At 38.2% G+C, this 20,837-nt stretch overlaps 1 protein-coding gene across 2 annotated transcripts in view; it reads left to right on the forward strand.

Annotated features, from left to right (window-relative positions):
* The window catches only part of KCMF1 (potassium channel modulatory factor 1), a 60,834-nt gene that overhangs the window by 22,646 nt on the left and 17,351 nt on the right, over nucleotides 1–20,837 (forward strand). For both annotated transcript variants that reach the window (XM_084900266.1, XM_084900267.1), the window contains exons 2-3: nucleotides 7,107–7,274; nucleotides 11,134–11,273. In XM_084900266.1, coding sequence (XP_084756392.1) covers nucleotides 7,107–7,274; nucleotides 11,134–11,273 — 308 coding nt within the window. The remainder of the gene's footprint in view (nucleotides 1–7,106; nucleotides 7,275–11,133; nucleotides 11,274–20,837) is intronic.

Consider the following 20,837-nt stretch of genomic DNA (forward strand, 5'->3'; position numbering starts at 1 on the left):
ATGATGCACCCAAGCCGGAGTCCTGTATGGTAGGGAGTGGGTGTTAGAAATGGCAGCGATAGGAAGCCTGGAGCACAGGGTCACGGAAGCAGGTCCCCAAAGACTGACCGTCTGCCTGGGTGGGCGGACAGGAAGGATTAGGGAGCAGGCAGCAAGCATGTCTCACACAAATCCCAGGCTCTTCGTGGTAATTGCCGTGCCTGGAGTATTGTGTAAACCCTGGAGAGAAATGTATAGGTCATTTTGGCTTTTATCTCTTAAAAATGGGATTTTTAACTGCAGCTCTGTTTAACATAATTAATGTAAGGCCCCTTATTACTTATGAAGGGATGTGACCTAACATGGCAGTCATGTCAGGATTAAAGATATATCACTTAAATTGATACCATGTGGTTAAAAAACAGGACTTTGTCTAAATCAACAGGTAAATTCCTATTTAAAATTCCCTATATGAAAATAAACACAGAGGAACTGTTGCTTTTCTGGAAAGATGCACATATGCTTTTGGAAAATGAATTAAGAAATAGCTTTGCTTTAACTGTCATGATTCTCTTATGATAATTTTCTGACTTTTCTGGGAGGGATCTAGAGTTACAGTTTTGGTCACAGTTTTAGATCAGTGCGATTCTTCTCCCCTCACCCCCGCCCCCAGCCAAATATTTCTGCTGTAACTCTAAGATTGGTCTAATTTCGCATTCTTATTTATGATAACATTTCTTTACTGGTGACTGAGGAGAGCACAAAAGTCTTCTTTGAAGGGCTTTGTACAGTTACTGAAGGGTGTCAGAAGCAGTGTTGATTGATCTGTTTGGTTTGACATTGAACTCTCAGAAAAACTATCAGACATTACTGAAGACATTGAATGCTATTAGGTACCACCATGCTGCCAAGGCCAAGTTCCTTTGCATAATGTGTTGAACCGGCAGTTGGACATCCCCTGAGGGGTGGGTCCCAGATTGGAGAGCGTGCAGGCTGGGCTGAGGAGGACCCCACCCCCACCCCTGGGAGCGCGCGTGCATACACACACACACACACACACACACACACTATGCATGAATTTCGTGCACCAGGCCTATAGTCTATATATATATATATATATATATATATATATAAAGGTCTAATATGCTGTGTCCAACAAGTTGCTGTGATGCACACTGACTACCAGGGGACATGTGTGCAATGCAGGAGCTACTGAGCTGCAGTGACTTGGCAGTGGCCATTCTCGGTGGATGCACCCTGAAACCAGAGAGGAGGGATCCTGATTCCTTCAGGGCCACACGGTTCCACCTTCGGCTGTGGGTTATGTTGTTGCTGGAGATGTTGGCCCGAATCTGGTTTACTGCACACTGTGTTTGCCTTCCACACCCTGTACAATAGCAACTTAGCAGAGTGCTCTCTCACACTCCGGGACCCCTCGGGGGATGTGGGAGAGCCGGTTTTGGCCCGATCCCTGCAGGTCAGGCCAAGGGGTCCCACTTGCAGGAGGGACTGTGGGAGGTTGGTTCCAGGGTGTATCTGGCCCATCTTGCCCAGGCCTGCACCACCTGGGCCTTCACCGCCCACCTTCTAATTAATTTCCTTTCAATGAGCAGCAATCTGTGCCCGAGTCAGTAGTCCTATATAATAGAGAGGTATCATGCAAATTGATCATCACACTCTTACAAGATTGTTGCCTACAACTGGGCTGGCAGGGGGTCAGTGAGGGATGACCAAATGACTAAACAAGCAGGCTGCATGGGGCAACCAGGCCAGCAGGGGAGAGGGGGGCAGTTGGGGGTGACCAGGAAGGCAGGCAGGTGAGTGATTAGGAGCCAGCGGTCCAGGATTGTGAGAGGGATGTCCCAGATTGGAGAGGATGCAGGCTGGACTGAGGGGACCCCTACACCCGTGCACAAATTTTGTGCACTGGGCCTCTAGTGTGTGTGTGTGTGTGTGTGTGTGCGTGTGCGTGCGCACACGCGCGTACACACACACACACACACACACACACACACACACACACGATCTTTGATTAAACTCTTCCAATCCCTTTCCCCCTTCCTTCTGAGATTCTTCAGTGTGTTCCATGTTTCCATGCCTCTGATACTATTTTACTCACCAGTTTATTTTATTCATTAAATTTCTTGTTTGTTTTGGTTTTTACATTCAATTGTTGATAATGTATTTATTGCTATTTTATTCATATTTTTTACCTTTTTTTCTTCCTCTTCTTAAAAAAATACCCTTCAACATTTCATTTAATACTGGTTTGGTGGTGATGAACTCCTTTACCTTTTTCTTCTCTGTGAAGCTTTTTATCTGACCTTTAATCATAAATGATAGCTTTGCTGGGTAATCTTGGTTGTAGTTGCTTGCTTTTCATCAGTTTGAATATTTCTTGCCATTCCTTCTAGCCTACAAAGTTTCTGTTGAGAAATCAGCTGACAGTAGTATGAGTGCTTCCTTGTAGGTAACTAACTGCTTTTTTTTCTTTTTTCTTTTTTTCTTTTTTTTTTTTTTTTGCTGCTTTTAGATCTCTCTTTAACACTTGGCATTATAATTATGATGTGTCTTGTGGCCCTCTTTGGGTTTCTCCTGTTTGAAACTCTCTGTGCTTCCTGGACTTGTAAGTTTATTTCTTTTCCCAGGTAGAGGAATTTTTTTGCCATTATTTCTTCAAATAGGTTTTTAATATCTTGCTCTCTCTTCTCCTTCTGGCACTCCCACAATGCAATGTTGGTACACTTGAAGTTGTCCCAGAGACTCCTTACACCACCTTAATATTTATTTATTTATTTATTTATTTATTTATTTTTTTTTTTTTTTGCTCTTCTGACTGGGTGTTTTTTGCTTTTATTCTCGGAATCCTTTATTGTTGTGTATCTGTAAATTTTTCTTTTATTTCAGTTAGTATGTGCTTAATTTCTGACTGGTGCACCCTGTGTGGGCTGTGTGTACAGTCTTGTTGTAGTTGAGCCTTGATTGGCATCACTGGGAGGAATTGGCCTTCAGGCCAATTGACTATGAGGACCAGCTGAGTCTACAGTGGAAGAGGTGTGCTATGCAGTAGACCCCTATATAGCAGGACTTGCTTCAGTGGGGCTTTGGTGCTCACCGAGTCTGCCCCTGAATGTGGGGCTGGGACACCTCCCTTGCTCCTCACAGGCAGCCTCCACAGAGACGATCTTTCTTCCTCCCGATTAAAAAATGGGCACATGTGGATGTCGGACCAGCCCATCCATGCCTCCACTCTTCCTACCAGTCTCAGTGTGCTTTCTTCTTTACTTCCTAGTTATAGGACTGCCATTCTGCCAGCCTTCAGGCAATTCTGAATGATGGCTCTGTATTTTAGCTTAATTTTGATGTGTTTGTGTGAGGCGACGATTACAGTTGTTTACCTATGCCACCATCCTTGAACATTTCTTGTAGCAATATTGTTTTTTCCTGTTATATCACCCAGGCAAGGGAAACAAAAGAAAAGAAAACAAATAGAACTACATGAAACTAAAAAATAATTGCACAGCAAAGGAAAGGATAAATAAAATGAGAAAACAGCCCACCAAATGGGAGACTATATTCACTAATGATAAGCAGTTAATTTCCAAAGTTTATAAAGAATTTATAAAACTCAACACCAAAATAACAAATAGTCCAATTAAAAAATGGTCACAAGCCGAAACCGGTTTGGCTCAATGGATAGAGCGTCAGCTTGGGGACTGAGGGGACCCGGGTTCGATTCCGGTCAAGGGCATGTACCTTGGTTGCGGGCATATCCCCAGTAGGGGGTGTGCAAGAGGCAGCTGATCGATGACTCTCTCTCATCGATGTTTCTAACTATCTCTCTCCCTTCCTCTCTGTACAAAATCAATAAAATATATTTTTAAAAAATAATAATAAAAAATGGTCACAATACCTGAGTAGATACTTTGGGCAATTGACCTGAAAAAATAGAAAAATATTATTGGGTGAGGATTTAAAAATGAAAAAATGAATCAACAAACAAGTGTTGGTGAGGATATGGAGAAAAGGGAACCCTTGTGCACTGTTGATCTGAAGGCAGATTGGTACAGCCACTGTGGAAAGCATTATGGAATTACCTCAAAAAATAGAAAATAGCCTCACCAGTGTGGTTCAGTGGTTGATTGTCAACCCATGCACCAAGACGTCGCTGTTTTGATTTCCTATCAGAACATATATCCAGGTTACTGACTGGATGCCCAGTAGGAGTTATGCAGGAGGCAGGTGATTGATGTCATACCTTCACATACATGTTTCTTTCTCCTCCTCCTTCCTCTCTCTAAAAAATCCATGAAAAACATGCTTTATAAAAAATAAAAATGGAGCTAGCAGGTTCACCCTGGAAATATGAAAAGAAACCTGAAACACTATTTTAAAAAAATGAATGCCCACCCTTATCTTCACTGCAGCATTATTTACAATAGCCAAGATTTGGAATCAGCCCAAGTGTCTATGAATGGATGAGTAGATAAAAAGCTTTGAACACAATGGAATACTACTCAATTGTACAAAAAGGAAATCTTACCCTTAGTGACAACATGGATAGACCTAGAGAGCATTATGCTAAGTTAAATAAGCCAGTCAGAGAAAGACAAGTACCATATGTTTAATTTTTATAGGGAATCTAGTGAACAATATAAACTAACAAACAAGATAGAAACAAACTCAGAGAACAGACTGAGAGCTCAGAAGGAGGGGTATGCACAGCTGGGTGAATAAGGTGAAAGGATTAATCAAAAACAAAAAACTCAGACACAGGCAATAGTATAGTGATTACCAGGGGCAGGAAAAGGAAGAAGGTATAGGGGCATATGGTGAACACACAATATACAGATGATATATTATAGAATTATACACCTGAAACCTATATAATTTTATTAACCAATGTCACCCCAATACATTCATTAAAAAAGGATAAATAAAATAAAAACACATTGTAGCAAAAAAAAAAAAAAGTATTAAACTACTAAGGTATATAGCTGATAAAATCACCAAACTTCTAAATAATTAGGCGCAAAATATTTCTAGTATTAAACATTGAAATAAGTGTGAGTTGTATATACATTTAAGAAAGATGAATAAAAACAAGCAGGATCATCTATTCCAAGCTGATTCCAGTTCAGTTTGGTTGGTGGTTGGAATCGCTCTTAGCAGCTTGGGGTACAAGGTGAGACCCGCTTCCATCACAGGGCCACTCACAGGAGACAGTGTAGACACTGCCGATTTACCTCACATGTACATATTTGGGAGGTGGGAGGGAATAGAGTCCCCAGAGAAAAGCCACGCAGATATGGGGAGACAGTGGTGACCCTGGCACAGAATTGTGTTTTTTTTTTCTCATCAGCATTATAATGAAATAGAATTATTCGAGAACCTGCTATAATAGGGTCTCAGCTTTATGAGAAATTGCCTGTTAGACACTCCGCCTTAACAGACCTTGGATTTTGCTTCCTATTTTTTATCTTACAAGGCTATGAAAATCTATATTAGGATATTTTTAGTGATTCCAGTTACCTTTTTCTCTTTCATTTGGTTTTTAATCTCTTGCAAGGTCATCAAGGCATAATTTTTGAAAAATATATTTTTATTGGTTTTAGAGAGGAAGGGAGAGAGAGACAGAAACATCAATAAAGAGAGAGAATCATCAACGGTCTCCTGCTCATCCCCTACTGGGGATGGAGCCTACAACCCAGGCATTTGCTCTTGACTGGAATCAAATCTGGGACCCTTTAGTCCACAAGCCAACGTTTTATTCACTGAGCCAAACAAGCTAGGGCAAGGCATAAATTTTTAATTAAAGGTAACATTGGTTTATAATATTATGTAAGTTTTTGGTGTGTAACATTATAATTTATACATTATGCTATTATACACTATTAGAGGCCCGGTGCATGAAATTCATGCACTGGGGGAGGCTGGAGGAGGGTATCCCTCAACCCAGCCAGCTCCCTCTCCAATCCAGGTCTGCTGGCTACCAACTGCTCGCCTACCTACCTTCCTAATTGCTCCTAACCGCTTCTGCCTGCCAACCTGATCATCCCCTAACCACTTCCCTGCCAGCCTGATTGATGCCTAACTGCTCCCCTGCAGGCCTGGTCACCCCTAACTGCCCTTCCTGCTGGCCTTGTCATCCCTAACTGCCCTCCCCTGCTGGGCTGATCACCCCCAACTGCCCTCCCTTGCAGGCCTGGTTCCTCCCAACTACCCTCCCCTGCTGGCCATCTTGTGGCGTCCATTTTGTGTTTACATAGGGGCAGCCATCTTGTGTGTTGGAGTGATGGTCAATTTGCATATTACTCTTTAATTAGGTAGAATTATTGGATAGGATAGAGAGGCCTGGTGCACAGGTTGGGGCCACCTGGTTTCCCCTGAAGGGAGTCCCAGATCAGGGTGGTGGTTCCCTTGGGGCATGGGGCAACCAGGGCGAAGGGTCTGTTGTGGTTTGCAGGCCAGCCATGCCCCCAGCATCCCAAGCGGAGGCCCTGGTATCTGGGATTTATTTATCTTTTATAATTGAAACTTTGTAGCCTTGAGTGGAAGGAAGCCCTGACCTGCCAGGGTGTGCAGAAAGCTTGGCTTCGTCCATTGCTGGGGAAACAAACCCAAGCCTCCTATTCCATTCATGGCCGCAGCCATATTGGTTGGGGTTAATTTGCATACTTGCTCCTGATTGGCTAGTGGGTGTGACTTGTGTCTATAGTTCAGTGGTGGTTAATTTGCATATAACTTTTTTATTAGATAGAATAGCATTCTCAACATCAAAAGTCTAGTTTCCATCTGTCACCATACATTTGACCCCCTTTACCCATTTCACCCACGCATGCCTATCACCTCCTTCCCTTTTGGTAACCACCATCTGTTGCTGTATCTGTGAGTTTGATTTTGTAACATTTTATTAAACATTTTAAGTTATTTTCATTAAGTGTAAAGCAGAGTAACATATTCACCATATTTTTGGATATTCCTATACTATTTTCCTATGTTGTTTCTAGTCATTTTGGAAAGGAAATATGGGGTTAAATGAACACCTGAACAATTTATAAATGTGAAATGGAGAGTAGTCTTTTACAGTTGCTAATTAATGATCTTTTTTTTTTTTTTTTTTGTAGGTGTCAGCTGTGATGCATGTTTAAAAGGAAATTTTCGAGGTCGCAGATATAAGTGTTTAATTTGCTACGATTACGATCTTTGTGCGTCTTGTTATGAAAGTGGTGCAACAACAACAAGGCATACAACTGACCACCCAATGCAGTGCATATTAACAAGGGTAGATTTTGGTATGTATTTAATAATATTTTAGTGGATTATCATTTAGAATTTTATGTATGTGTGTGAAGAAGTAAAGGCAAAAGGTTCTAAGAACTATATCCCCAACAGCATACATAAGGCACCAAACTTATTAAAAATAACATGAATCTTTTATAAATTCTATGTAATTCTTTCTCCTAATCATAGTTTACTTGTTTATGAAAGCCATTCAGAAACATATATAACTGACAAGATATGATACAAAAGAATGCTTCAGTAAGAAGGAATAAAGTTAAACTGCCTGTTCTAATAATATACACATATTCTTTTTTTTTTTATATATAATATATTTTATTGATTTTTTACAGAGAGGAAGAGAGAGGGATAGAGAGCTAGAAACATCAATGAGAGAGAATCATCGATCAGCTGCCTCCTGCACACCCTGGGGATGTGCCCACAACCAAGGTACATGCTCTTGAACGGAATCAAACCTGGGACCTTTCAGTCCACAGGCCGTCTCTCTATCCACTGAGCCAAACCGGTTTTGGCAATATACACATATTCTTGTTCTAGTTATCAGAAAACAGACTATTCCTACAGTTGATTAGAAGGCATTGTCAATCCATAGGAAACCTATAAATGTTTCATTGCTATAATTTCTTACATAGTCAGCTCTTGTTATTATCTGTCCTTTTTTTTATTATAGTCAAAAAAGACTAGTGGGTGTCTCAGGTGGTTTTAATTTGCATTTCTCTGATGGCTAATATGTTGACCATCTTTTCTTGTGCTTATTGGCCATTTGTATGTATATCCTTTGAAGAAATGTCTATTCAGATCCTTTGCAAATTTTTAAAATGGGGATATATCTTTTGTTACTGAGTTTTAATAGTTCATTTGTATTTATATACAAATTCCTTATCAGAAATTTTGGTTTGCAGAAATTTTTTTCCATTCTGTGGGTTGTCTTTACTTTCTTAATATGTTTTGAAGCACAAAAGTTTTAATTTTGTTGATGTCCAGTTAACCTGTTTTATTCCTTACATTGTGCTTTTGGTGTCATAGCTAGGAAACCTATTGCCTAATTTAAGATCACAAAAATTTAAAACTGTTTTCTTCTAAGAGTTTTGTCATTTTAGCTTTTATATTTAGATCTTTGATCCACTTTGCTTTAATTTTTATAAATGGAATGAGAAAGAGGTTCAACTTCATTCTTTGGCATATGGGTATTCAGTTGTCCCAGCACCATTTGTTAAATGACAATTCTTTACCCAGTGAAATATGTCTTGGCATTCTTGTTGAAAATCACTTGGCAGGAATAGGGGGAAATAGAGTGATGTTGGTCAAAGGGTACAAAGTTTTGTTATGCAAGATGAATAAGCTCAAGAAATGAATAAATTCTAATGCATAGCACGATGACCATAGTTAGCAGTATTGTATTCTATGTCAAAAACACAGTGGTAATTATGTAGAGGTGGAGGATATGTTAATTAGGTTGATTATGGTGATCTTTCCATAGTATTAAGTAATCCAAACATCAAGTTGTAACCATTAATATATATAATTTTTATGTGTCGAAGATATCTTGATAATGCTGTTAAAAAGTTAGTTGATCATAAATGTGTTTATTTCTAGAATCTTAAGTGATTTCATTGATTTATATGACTATCTTTATCAAGACAGTACCATGCTATCATGATAACTAGCTTTGCAGTAAGCTTTGAAATCAAGAAGTGTGAGTCAACGTTGTTGTTCTTCAAGGTTATTTTGGGTATTCTAGATCCCTTGAGTTTCTGTGTAAATTTTGGATCAATTTGCCAAATTTTTGCAAGGAAGCTAACAAGGATTTTGATACGAATTGTTTTGAATCTGTAGATCAGTTGGGAGAGTAATATTAAATCTCTCAGTCCATGAACATGAGATCTCTTTCCATTTACTTAGGTCATTTAATTTTTTTCAACAATAATTTATAGTTATCAAAGAATAAGTTTTATGCTTCTTTCATTAAATATATTTCTAATATTCTATTATTTTTGCTATTGTATATGGAATTTTTAAATTTCAGGTTTTTTATATATTTTTTTTACTGCAAGTATATGGAACAATTGGTTTTGTATATAGAACTTGTGTCCTGTGATGTCACTGAACTCACTTATTACTTTTAATAGTTTTTTAGTGGATTCCTTAGGGTTTGGAAGGAGTTCGTCTGTTATTAGAGATGAATTTATTAAAGCCATCTGGATGGCTTTCGTGTCACTTTCTTACCTAGATTTTTAGTAAAATATTGAATAGAAATGGCAAGAGTGAACCATTCTTGTCGTTTCTGGTGTGTGTGTGGGTGGTAATCAAGTCTTTTACCAGTATACTGTTAGCTGTGTTTTTTTTGTAAATGCCCTTTAATAGCTGAGGAAGTTTTTTATATATTTACCCTCACTATCCCAAATTTACCTGACAAGTCTTATGCACATAATAAATGGTCAGTATATATGTAGTGGATACATACTTTTAAGGTAGTCTAAGTCTCCCTAGAAATTAATGTGAACAAATTAATCTCGTAATGAGCCCTTCCTTCCATTTTCTCATCTCACAAAAATAGTCATGTCCTCTTAAATTAGGCATTTGTTTCATGTTAAAAAATGAGAGAGTTCTTTGTAATGAAGTGACCTATTAAGTATACTTTCAATTACATCTTTTGTAGGAAAGATGGAGGAAAATAGAGTTATTCCTTGAGATGTACTAATGAGGCAAACAGTGGAGGAAAATAGAGTTATTCCTTGAGATGTACTAATGAGGCAAACAGATTATTCCCACAGATTCTCAAAGTGGTTGGTTCTTCACTAACTAAGTTGAGCAGAGTATGTTATGGTAGCGTCCAAGTTAGCATTACAAGAACTGAATGCCGAGGAACCTTGCTGCTTATAAGAATGGTATATGATGGCCGAAACCAGTTTGGCTCAGTGGTAGAGCGTTGGTCTGCGGAATGAAAGGTCCCAGGTTCGATTCCGGTCAGGGGCATGTACGTTGGTTGCGGGCACATCCCCGGTAGGGGGTGTGCAAGAGGCAGCTGGTCGGTGTCTCTCTCTCATCGACATTTCTAGCTAGCTATCCCTCTCCCTTCCTCTCTGTAAAAAATCAATAAAAATATATTTTAAAAAAAAGAAAAAAAAAAAGAATGGTATATGATGAAACTGCATCTGGGAGTTGACATACTGATCATGGTCGTCTGCTTCTTCCCTCTGAGCACTTGTGTTCTTGTATATAATACACCCTGACCATTTTTTTTGTGTTGACATTGGTACTGCCACAGTATATACAGAAAAAAATAAATTGCAAGAAAATTAGAACCAAGCCTTGGCCAGGTAGCTCAGTTGGTGATCATGTCATCTTGATACGCCAAGGTTGTGGGTTTTATCCCTGATCCCAGGGCACTTATAAGAATCTGCCAATAGATACATAGATAAGTGGAACAACAAACTTACCCCTCTCTCTTTCTCTGTCTCAATAATTAAAATTTAAAATAAAATTAGAACCAGATGTGAAATGATTATTAATAGTAAATGAAGGAATTGAAAGCTCTTTGCTTTTTTTTTGTCTTACGACTATACTATCCATATGGAGAAGGAATTGGAGGGCTGTCGTGGAATCCATGAGAGAAGAAGGATTTTGCAGATATAAATAGGGAGGCACCTAAACACACATTGACAGTAAAGTTGTTGGTGAAGATTTTAGACACATCTTTTTTAAAAAAAAATATCATTGCAAATCCTTTTTCACATTCAGTCAATTGCTATTTTTTAGGCACACTTAAACTTTTGTACCATATGATTGCATTCTTATAATTAAAAAACTAATAATAACTCTTTCTCAGTGCAATTCCATTTTATTTTTCAGATTTGTACTATGGTGGGGAAGCTTTCTCTGTAGAGCAGCCACAGTCTTTTACTTGTCCCTATTGTGGAAAAATGGGCTATACGGAGACATCTCTTCAAGAACATGTTACGTCTGAACACGCAGAAACATCAACAGAAGTGGTAAGTAGAACAACTTCGTGTCTAAAATGATGGGGTTAAATAAATTATTTCTAATGTAAACAAAGCTAGGTCACTATCATGTACCTTCTAAGTTTGCATAGTAATTATTAAAATTATATATATATATTTAAAAATACTTTTTTTTTTTAATTGATTTCAGAGAGGAAGAGGGAGGGAGAGAGAAAGAGAGAAACATCAATGATGAGAGAGAATCATTGATAGGCTGCTTCCTGCATACCCCCTACTGGGGATTGAGCCTGCAACCTGGGCATGTGCCTTGACCAGGAATCAAACCCAGGACCTTTCAGTCTACAGACCGATACTCTATGCACTGAGCCAAACCAGCTAGGGCTAAAATTATATTTTATCAGCAAATTTTATACAGCCTAGGAAGTAGCATGAGTTCAAGATAATACCCCTCATTTGACCACACTTTTCATTCACATTTGCTGGAAGCAAAGTGTAGAGTCTTCACCAAGTTCAGGAGCCTTCAGGAAATAAATGCATTGTGAAAAGATTAAAAATACTTCAACCTGCCACACAGCTCTTTTTATAGTATTCTTGCTACCTGTCTCATTTTTCTTCTGTAAGGAAATCTTCACAAGGAAATTTAAAAATCTTTGGTCATGTATTTAAGTAGTAATCCATTATCACATCTCACTGACTTTACTGTACTTGGTTTTCTTCCAATCAGATCTCTTGCTTCATAGCACAAAGCTCTGAGGTTCCTAGAAGTTCCTTGCATTTTGATCTTTTCCACAACCTAAAAGCCGGAGACCCGGAATAATACACCAAGAAAGTCTTGCCTAGAAAGCTTTTTAGATATTTAACTTGACATGTGATTCAGCATATATCCAACTTCAAGAGATGATAAAGTTAACCCAAAAGAGTCCTCTTCCCCCCTTTACTGTTGGTGAGAGATGGAAGTGTAGGTGTGCAATTTGGAGAATTTTGCACAAGCAGTTATACACTGCATCAACTAATGATCCCCTAAATACACTCAAAACAGATGAACTAAAACTGAAGAGAAATAAAGTAGTGTCCAAGAGCATGCAGCTAATAAGGGGCAGAGCCAGTGTTTGAACTTACCCAGAGTCCTCTGGGTTATAGAGTCTCTAATTAACCAATTTCCTATATATCTCCACTACAGCTCTGCTGTTACAGCTGTGAGTAACACAGGTTCACTTTCATTCCCATTTACTTTGCTGGTTTGATGCTCAGAGTTTTTAAAGACTTATCATTCAAACAGTTGGTAAATTTACATTATGTCATTCTCAAACTCACTTTTACTATCTGGTGACTCAGAAATGCTCTTATTTTGCATGTTGGGAAACCTGAGAACACGGTTGTCACATTTCGCTACTGTTCTTAATTTGTTCGTTTTATTCTGTCAAGGTGACTTTGCTTCCTTTTGTGTAGTTCCAAACACCAGGGTAAAGAATATTGACTGGGTTGCATCTTCATTCTGGTTACTGTGGAAAACTTGGAATAACTTCTCCTTGATTTAATTTCTGCCAGGTGTGGTCCTTTATTTACCTAGATGCAGTTAGAGAGAGGTTTCCCTTATTATAAACGAGGCATCCTTAAGATCAGTATAGCCAACAGGCCCTGATCCACTCTCACCAGCTCAGTTTTTCACATCCGAAATTGGAGTATACGGTGGAAATTTAAGTCCTATCTATAAAGGAAAAGCTAATTTCTCATTCCTTTAAAATAAGAGTTAGTTCCTGAAAGTAAATACAATTTTATACTCCTCTATACCGGATACACGGTTTGAAAATTAATTACTAACTATGTTCAAATGGTTCTGTGGTCTGGCTCACATAGTGTGTCCAGTTACATGCCTTCCTTAAGTTCCACATGTTGGTGCTCTAGGAGCTCTAGGCAGTGGCTATCCTGTTTTTCAGATTGTGGGCTTGATCTCCAGGAAGGGGCCTGAAAAAAGCAGCTGATCAGTAATGTTTCTCTCTCACTACTCTGTCCTCTCTAACATCAATAAAAATAAATAAATAAATGTCCAGGTGATATTGCTATGGATCCCTTCTCACTCCACCCCCAATATTTGGCAAAGTCAGGGTTAATCAGACATTTTGAATCCTGGAGTTTGAGTGACTCATGTCATTTTGGTGAGGGATTATGTTCATGTAATAGCTGACTCTTTTCTCCTTTTCTGTTCTTGTTTACATTTTTGTTTCTAAATGCTCAATTTGTTACTTTGCTTTGTCCCTGTGTTTCCCACCTATGTCCTCTAGAGTCTAGACCATCACTTTGTACCTATCTACAGGCTTTAAGGAGCTCACTCCTCTAACTGTTTAAAACCATTGGGATATACCACGCAGATACTGCTGTCACCACTAGTAAGGATTTACTGGTGCCTGACATAGCTAGTGAGAAAGACTACTGAAGGTTAATTTTGAAAACAACTTTGTTGTCCTTGTCTTTATTTCTGTTTCCCTTTTCAGCGAGGGACTCTAAGACCCAACTTGAAGATTTTCCTTCTTTCTTAAGATTATTTTAAGATTACTCGAGGTTTTTGATTTTGATAGTATGACATCTGACATAGAATGCACAGTGAAGGTGATTACCAGTTAAAAATTAAAAAGCAGATTGGGTATAGTCTCAGGAGTCTTTATGTAAACACCAAATATAAACAATGTGATTTTGAAATTAAGTACAAGTTCTTAAAAACCCTCATAGTTATCACGAGATTTGGTAGGTTAGGACAACTAACTGGATTTTGATTGTGGAAAGAATTGGAGGAAGTAGCACTGTATGTAATTATCGAAATCCATAAACCTGGTAGTAGAAATAAACAATAGAGGTCAATTGGGATTGCAGATAGGAGGATCTAGTTTGGGTTGTGAAAGAAACATGGTGGGAAAACTTTTGTTTGAGCATAAAAGGACTTTAAGAGTGACTCCTAAAAATTTTCTTAAATCTTGCATTTGAGTTGACTTGTCCTTCAGCTATTATAATTAGAAAGCCTTCAGGATTTTATGAAGTAAAAGCACTTTTTGGTTTACCAACATTTTTTCCTCACTTCTAGAAATCTATGTTATATTATTTTGTCCATAATTAATAACAATCTTCTAATAGTTCACTCCTGGGACTTTTTCTATTTTTTACTTATTTGCTCTTTGTTTTCATTACTCTTCAGTAAAGGGGTGAGGGGAGGGGTGTGTCCCACTTTTATATAGGTGCTTCATATATGTTAGTGAGACATTCCCCCCCTTTTTAATGAAGACTAAGATGTGTTTTTAACAAGTTGAGTTTAATTTTTAAATAGCATGGTAGACTTTTGTTCCAATTATAGTAATTAGATAAATAAAAATCAAGTAGAACAATTATTTTTCAATTTTTCACGATCTGAATTGAGACAATTTTATTTTGAATGACAAATTTTATGGAGAAAAACGTTGGCATAAAGTGATATAAAATATTTTTTAATGATTTATAAGAATCACTTTTAGCAAATAATGTGTTTAATTTTTTATTGATTTTGAGAGAGAGAGAAACATAAGTAGATTTGTTCTACTTATTTTTTTTAAATATATTTTGTTGATTTTTTTACAGAGAAGAAGAGAGAGGGATAGAGAGTTAGAAACATTGATGAGAGAGAATCATCGATCAGCTGCCTCTTGCACACCCCCTACTGGATGTGCCTGCAACCAAGGTACATGACCTTGACTGGAATCGAACCTTAGACCTTTCAGTCTGCAGGCTGACGCTCTATCCACTGAACCAAACCGGTTTCCTGCATGTTCTACTTATTTATGCATTAACTGATTAGTTCTTGTATGTGCCTTGACTGGTTATCAAACCCACAACCTTGGCGTGTATATCCAGCCAGGGCAAAGGATATATGTGTCAAGTAAAAGGATCCATAGGGACAGAATTGAAATTATCATCATCATTATGACATTTTGTTTATAAATAATTAGATGTATTTGATCTATTTTCTCAACACATGTTTCCTTATTAGGAGCAATAATAGTGAAGTGAACCACAGTTTTTCTAAATATTATAATTACCTATTTACCCATATAATCAGGTTATCGGGAAAGGTAACATTTAAAAGCCAAAGACACATTAAAAGAAAAAAAAAATAGGCTTTGATTGTTACTGCTTGTATTTTTTTTTAAATCAAAGAATGCAGTTGAATGCTGTCTGCTCTCCTGTGAACTAACAAAGGTACTTTATTTAATAATATGAGAAACAGGATTTGAAAAATACAGTTGCGACAGGCAATCAACTGCATTCAGCTAGAAAGATCATCAGGATGTGTTATCTTTACTATTTGTGTTTTTCATTACTTTTTTAAAAACTTGTGTTATTATTGATTTCAGAGAGAAAGGAAGAGGGAGAGAAAGAAACATTGATCGGCTGCCTCTTGCTCTGGGGACTGAGCTGGACCTCCTGGTTGAGAGGTCAACACTCAACCAGTGAGCCACACCAGCCAGGCCCTTTTGTTACTTTACACTCAAAACACTTTCTATTTTATAGCTCACTTTTTTTTTTTTTTTAATCTTTAGAATTTGGCTATCTTTGCATAGTCGTTTGTTTGTTTTTTTAATATATTTTTATTGATTTCAGGAAGGAAGAAAGAGGGAGAGAGAGAGAAAGAAACAATAATGATGACAGAGAACCTTTGGTTGGCTCCCTCCTGCACGTCCCCTACTGGGGATTGAGCCCTCAACCTGGGCATGTGCCTTTGACTAGAATCTAACACAGGACGTTTCAGTCCACAGGCTAACGCTCTATCTACTGAGCCAAACTGGCCAGGGCTGCATAGTTTTTTAATAGTAGTTATTTTGAGCACATTTACTTATTCAAAATTAGATAGTTATACTTTGGATTTTAAGGGTGATAGCCATTAGTATACCAGCAGATTACTTAATTGATAGCAGGAAAGGAAATGATAAGAGATGCTTTGGATATTTCAGGTTTGTTCTGGGGTAATCCTATGTATATGTGTCATGATACTTTTAAGATATACTTATATAAGAAATCAGTTTCTTAAGATGGTATAAAAATCAAAAGGGGAATCACTGAGATTATCTTGAAAATGAGGTAATAGTAGCTCTTTCAAGAAGGTATCTGTGCCTACTATTGGAAGTATATTATCTCTGGGTAGGAGTTTCATTACTCCTACTTTCCTCCGTGTTGGATTGAAATCCTGCATGGGAAGGTGAACAGGCAGTTAAAGGAAGAGCATGTGAAAGGAAGTACGTGGAAGAGAGCAGCAGGTGGTAGAGACACTCATTTTTAATTCTTTCTTTGGCCACTGGTCTGATTTCTTCTTTCTCCTATGAAATACTGGTTTGTATAGTTCCATGTCCAAATAGTTAATTTCAAGGTGGTGCATAGAATGTTTTGCAGGGCCTACAGGAAGATTTGTCGGGAGGGTAGTATAAAGTAAAGAAGGAAGCTTTGGCAATTGTTGGCACAATATAAGGTAGCACAGAGTCCTTCATGTAACTTTTGAGCCTTCCCTCCTCCTACAATCCCTTACCCACCTATGCCCCTTACATTTAAAAATAAAATAAACTGGTTAGGAAAATTATTTTTTAAGATGCCAATCTTGGTATTCAAAGTGAGGTCATTCATTCTAAGAAGCCCTGCTGCACTCCGCCTCACTGAACAGGCTCCCTGGAGGAGAGGGGCATGCACACCTCTGTCCTCACCAGGCTCTAATTTCTAACAGCCGTGTAAACGGTATAATGCCACCAGCTCAGGTGGCTTCATCTCCGTTTCTTCACTAAAATTGTTGCTGGCTTTTGGGCACTGCCTCCATTCCTGTTCCCCTGCCACATTCTGTTCTTATTGGCACCATTAAGCAAAGGGCAGCTCCCATTTCCTTTTCTTAAAGTCCACATATAGAATACCCAGCTTACCCTTGGGAAGACAGAAAAGTAAAGCTTTACATGGGGTTTTCTCCTAGGAGAGCACAGGTGCTCACAACTAGAGAATTGTGGGAAGTCAAGCTCTGGCTCTTTTAGTTATCTATTTTTGTATTGATTTTAGAGATGTAGGGACAGAAAGAGATAGAAACATCAATGATGAGAGAGAATCATAGACTGGCTGTCTCCTGCATGCCCCACACTGGGGATCGAACCCATAACCAGGCATGTGCCCTGACCGGGAATCATCGAACCATAGCCTCCTGATTCACAGGTTGACACTCAGCCACTGAGCCATGTGGCTGGGCTGGAGTTATTTTTTATTGTGGTTAAATATGTTAGTTCAAGGCTTGTGAATCCCAGAACATCAATATACACATATAATTTATGTTTCTGTCCACAAAACATGTTTAAAAGCAAACCTTAATTACTTAGGACTTTTAAATCAAGCATAACGTAAGGAAAACTAAAAACTTTTATATATAACAAAAATCACTGAATTTCTAAATGCTAACTCTCTAGAAGTAGATGACAGATCCAACCTCAGCATTATATGGGAAAAATGGAACTGAGGAGAAAAACAAAACTTAATATTTAAATCATGTTAACTCATATTTAAATCATGTTAATTTCAGTTTTCCACTGCAACACAGAAAATTAGAATACTGTGAAGTTGAACAGTATACTTACTCAAATCTTATACGGACCTGTATCTGTTTTGGCAAAATGGATGGCTACAGAGGCAGTAGGAGGAGAGATGGTTGTTATGGGAAATAAATTGAGTCTGCAAGTGAGACCAGATAATAGAGAACCTTTAAAACTAGAATATTTTTCCATTTGGTTTGGTGGATAGTAAAGAGACATTTGACACCTGTACAGAGGAATGGCATGCTTTCTTCACCATCATGCCACCTTGGCTATCATTGGGAAGGGAAGTATGGTAGGGTTCCAGTGATTCTGTTGTCCTTTTGAAACAGGATGAACGTAGTCATAATGATTATGTGAAAGAACATGGATCAAAGAGGCTAGAAATTGCAAAGAAGCTGTGCTGCCTGTTATAAGATCATGGTTGCCAGAGAAATGATACATCAAACATTTGGTGTCTCCAGAAAGTAACAATATAAGGTGATACAGTAAAATCACAACTTTTGTGTGCTGTTGTTTTTAATTCCAGTTTCTAGTTATCTTTTTTAATATATATATATTTTTTTTATTTCAAAGAGAAAGGAAGAGGGAGAGAGAGATAGAAACATCAACAATAAGAGAGAATCATTGATTGGTTGCCTCCTGCACACCCCTTACTGGGGATCAAGCTCACAACCCTTGGCATGTGGCCTTGACCAGAATCGAACCCAGGACCCACTCAGTCTTCAGGCCGACACTCCATCCACTGAGCCAAACCAGCTAGGGCTGAAATCACAACTTCTTAAAAAAACATTTTATTGAGATATAATTGACATATAACATTATATTTGTTTCAGATGTACAACATGATTCGATTATTTGTGTACATTGTAAAATGATCACCACCATAAGCCTAGTTAATGTCCAACACCACATAGTTACAAATTTGCTATATATATAAAATATATATAAATATATATATATAATATAAATTTTTTTCCCCCACTCATTTTCTTCACTTAATCCCTCTCCATCCAGGTCCTATCCCCCCTTCACCACCCTCTCTGTGTCCATGGCTATGCATATAAATATCTAAGTTTGAAATCACAACTTGGAACAGATATTCTCTAAAGAAAAATGTTTCTCATAAATCTAAAATTAGTATCTTAAAAGGAGTTTATCAAGTTTATGCTCCCAAAACCGAATCAAGAAATGCCAATTGCCAAGACAGGTATTTCACTTAAGGTGTTTGTTGTTAACACAAAGCATGATGTCCCAGAGTTGAAGGACAGTTCATATGGTCTGAGAGGATGATGCTTCAAAATGAATGGGCCTCGTTCTAAAGAACCAACCTAGCTCTTTGGCATCTACCTGATGCTTTGGTGAAAGGACAATCTCTGCATAATGCTGCAGGTTAGCTTCAGTTCAAGCCAGGCTTGTGTGGAGCAGATAGGCAGTTTTTGAAAATGCATTTTTCTATGGCAGTGAAAGGGCAGGAAATGTGTTATGAAGCCTATACAGAAAGAAAAGAGAAGAGAAAAGAATTCATCACATGGAACTTAACTCTTCCTCTTGTTTTTAAAGCTCTGCACAATACCTAAAGCAAGGATGTTGTTTGGAGGGAACTGTGAGTTCAAGAAAGAGGCTGGAGGAAATCTCAACTTGCTTTAGACTGGTTAATGAAATAGGGATGGCTGAGTGTCACTCTTGTTTAAACACAAAAGCCATGCCGAAACCGGTTTGGCTCAGTGGATAGAACGTCGGTCTTCAGACTAAAAGGTCCCAGGTTCGATTCCAGTCAAGGGCATGTACATCGGTTGTGGGAACATCCTTGGTGTGCAGGAGGCAGCTGGTCAGTGTTTCTCTCTCATCCATGTTTCTAGCTCTATCCATCTCCCTTCCTCTCTGTAAAAAAAAAATCTATAAAATATATTTTTTTAAAAGAAAAACGACAGCCATGCATGCTGACTTTAAATTATTTTTGTGTTTGTGTAGACATGGCCTGTCTCAAAGAAAAAGTTTTGCAAATTAAGTAGAGACTTAGCATTTATGTGTGAACTTTAAGAGATTTGTTCTAGACATTGGTAACCAACCACCTGTGTTAAGAATGCACTGACTGGTTGCTGGCTGTGAATCATAATCTGGGACCACGTGGGAAAGTGGAAACTCCATTATGTTCTAAGCATGGGATCTCAGTACATTGGTAAAGGCTTCCAAATGGGCTGCAGATAAATAGCAGGTCTGATGCTGCCCTTCAGTGGCAAGGTGAAGCGAAGGGGAAGACTTGCAATAACCAAGACAGCATGTAAGGATGGGGGAAGAGGGTAATAACAGGAACACCTGGTGTTTCATGCACAGGATAAATATTTAGTTTTCAGGTCCATTGTATATTGAAGCTGTAGTATAAGATAACTGGTACCCTTGTCAAAAATTCAGAATCTTGCCGAAACCGGTTTGGCTCAGTGGATAGAGCATCAGCCTGCGGACTGAAGGGTCCCAGGTTCAATTCCAGTCAAGGGCATGTACCTTGGTTGCGGGCACATCCCCAGAGGGGGGGTGGTGCAAGAGGCAGCTGATCGACGGTTCACTCTCATTGATGTTTTTAACTCTATCCCTCTTTCTTCCTCTCTGTAAAAAAAATCAATAAAATATATTTTTTAAAAAATACAGAATCTTGAAACTCCTAGACTCAGTTTTCAAGAAGGGGCCTGGGAAACTATATTTTTTTAAATCCGCAGTCAAATTTAGGAAACACTGACTTAAGCCAATTCAGTAAGCCTTAATGTTTACAAGTTGTTATAATTTTAAGTTAATTTGTTATGTAAAATTTTCTTGTTCAAGTAATATGCATTATTATGTCATGTGGCAGAGTATAATAAATATAAATGTTGACAAACTCATAATTTTAGGGTTAATAGGAAAGTGTGGAATTTTGCTGTCCTGTATAAGGATTAGGTACCATCATGTGGACGTAAGACACACTTAAGACTAAGCAGTATTTGTGATCCTGAATGTTGGGGTGGTGTTCCGTCTGCCCCTC

The sequence above is a fragment of the Pipistrellus hanaki genome (assembly GCF_964339955.1).
Source record: "Pipistrellus hanaki genome assembly, chromosome: 12".
Lineage (NCBI taxonomy): Eukaryota > Metazoa > Chordata > Mammalia > Chiroptera > Vespertilionidae > Pipistrellus > Pipistrellus hanaki.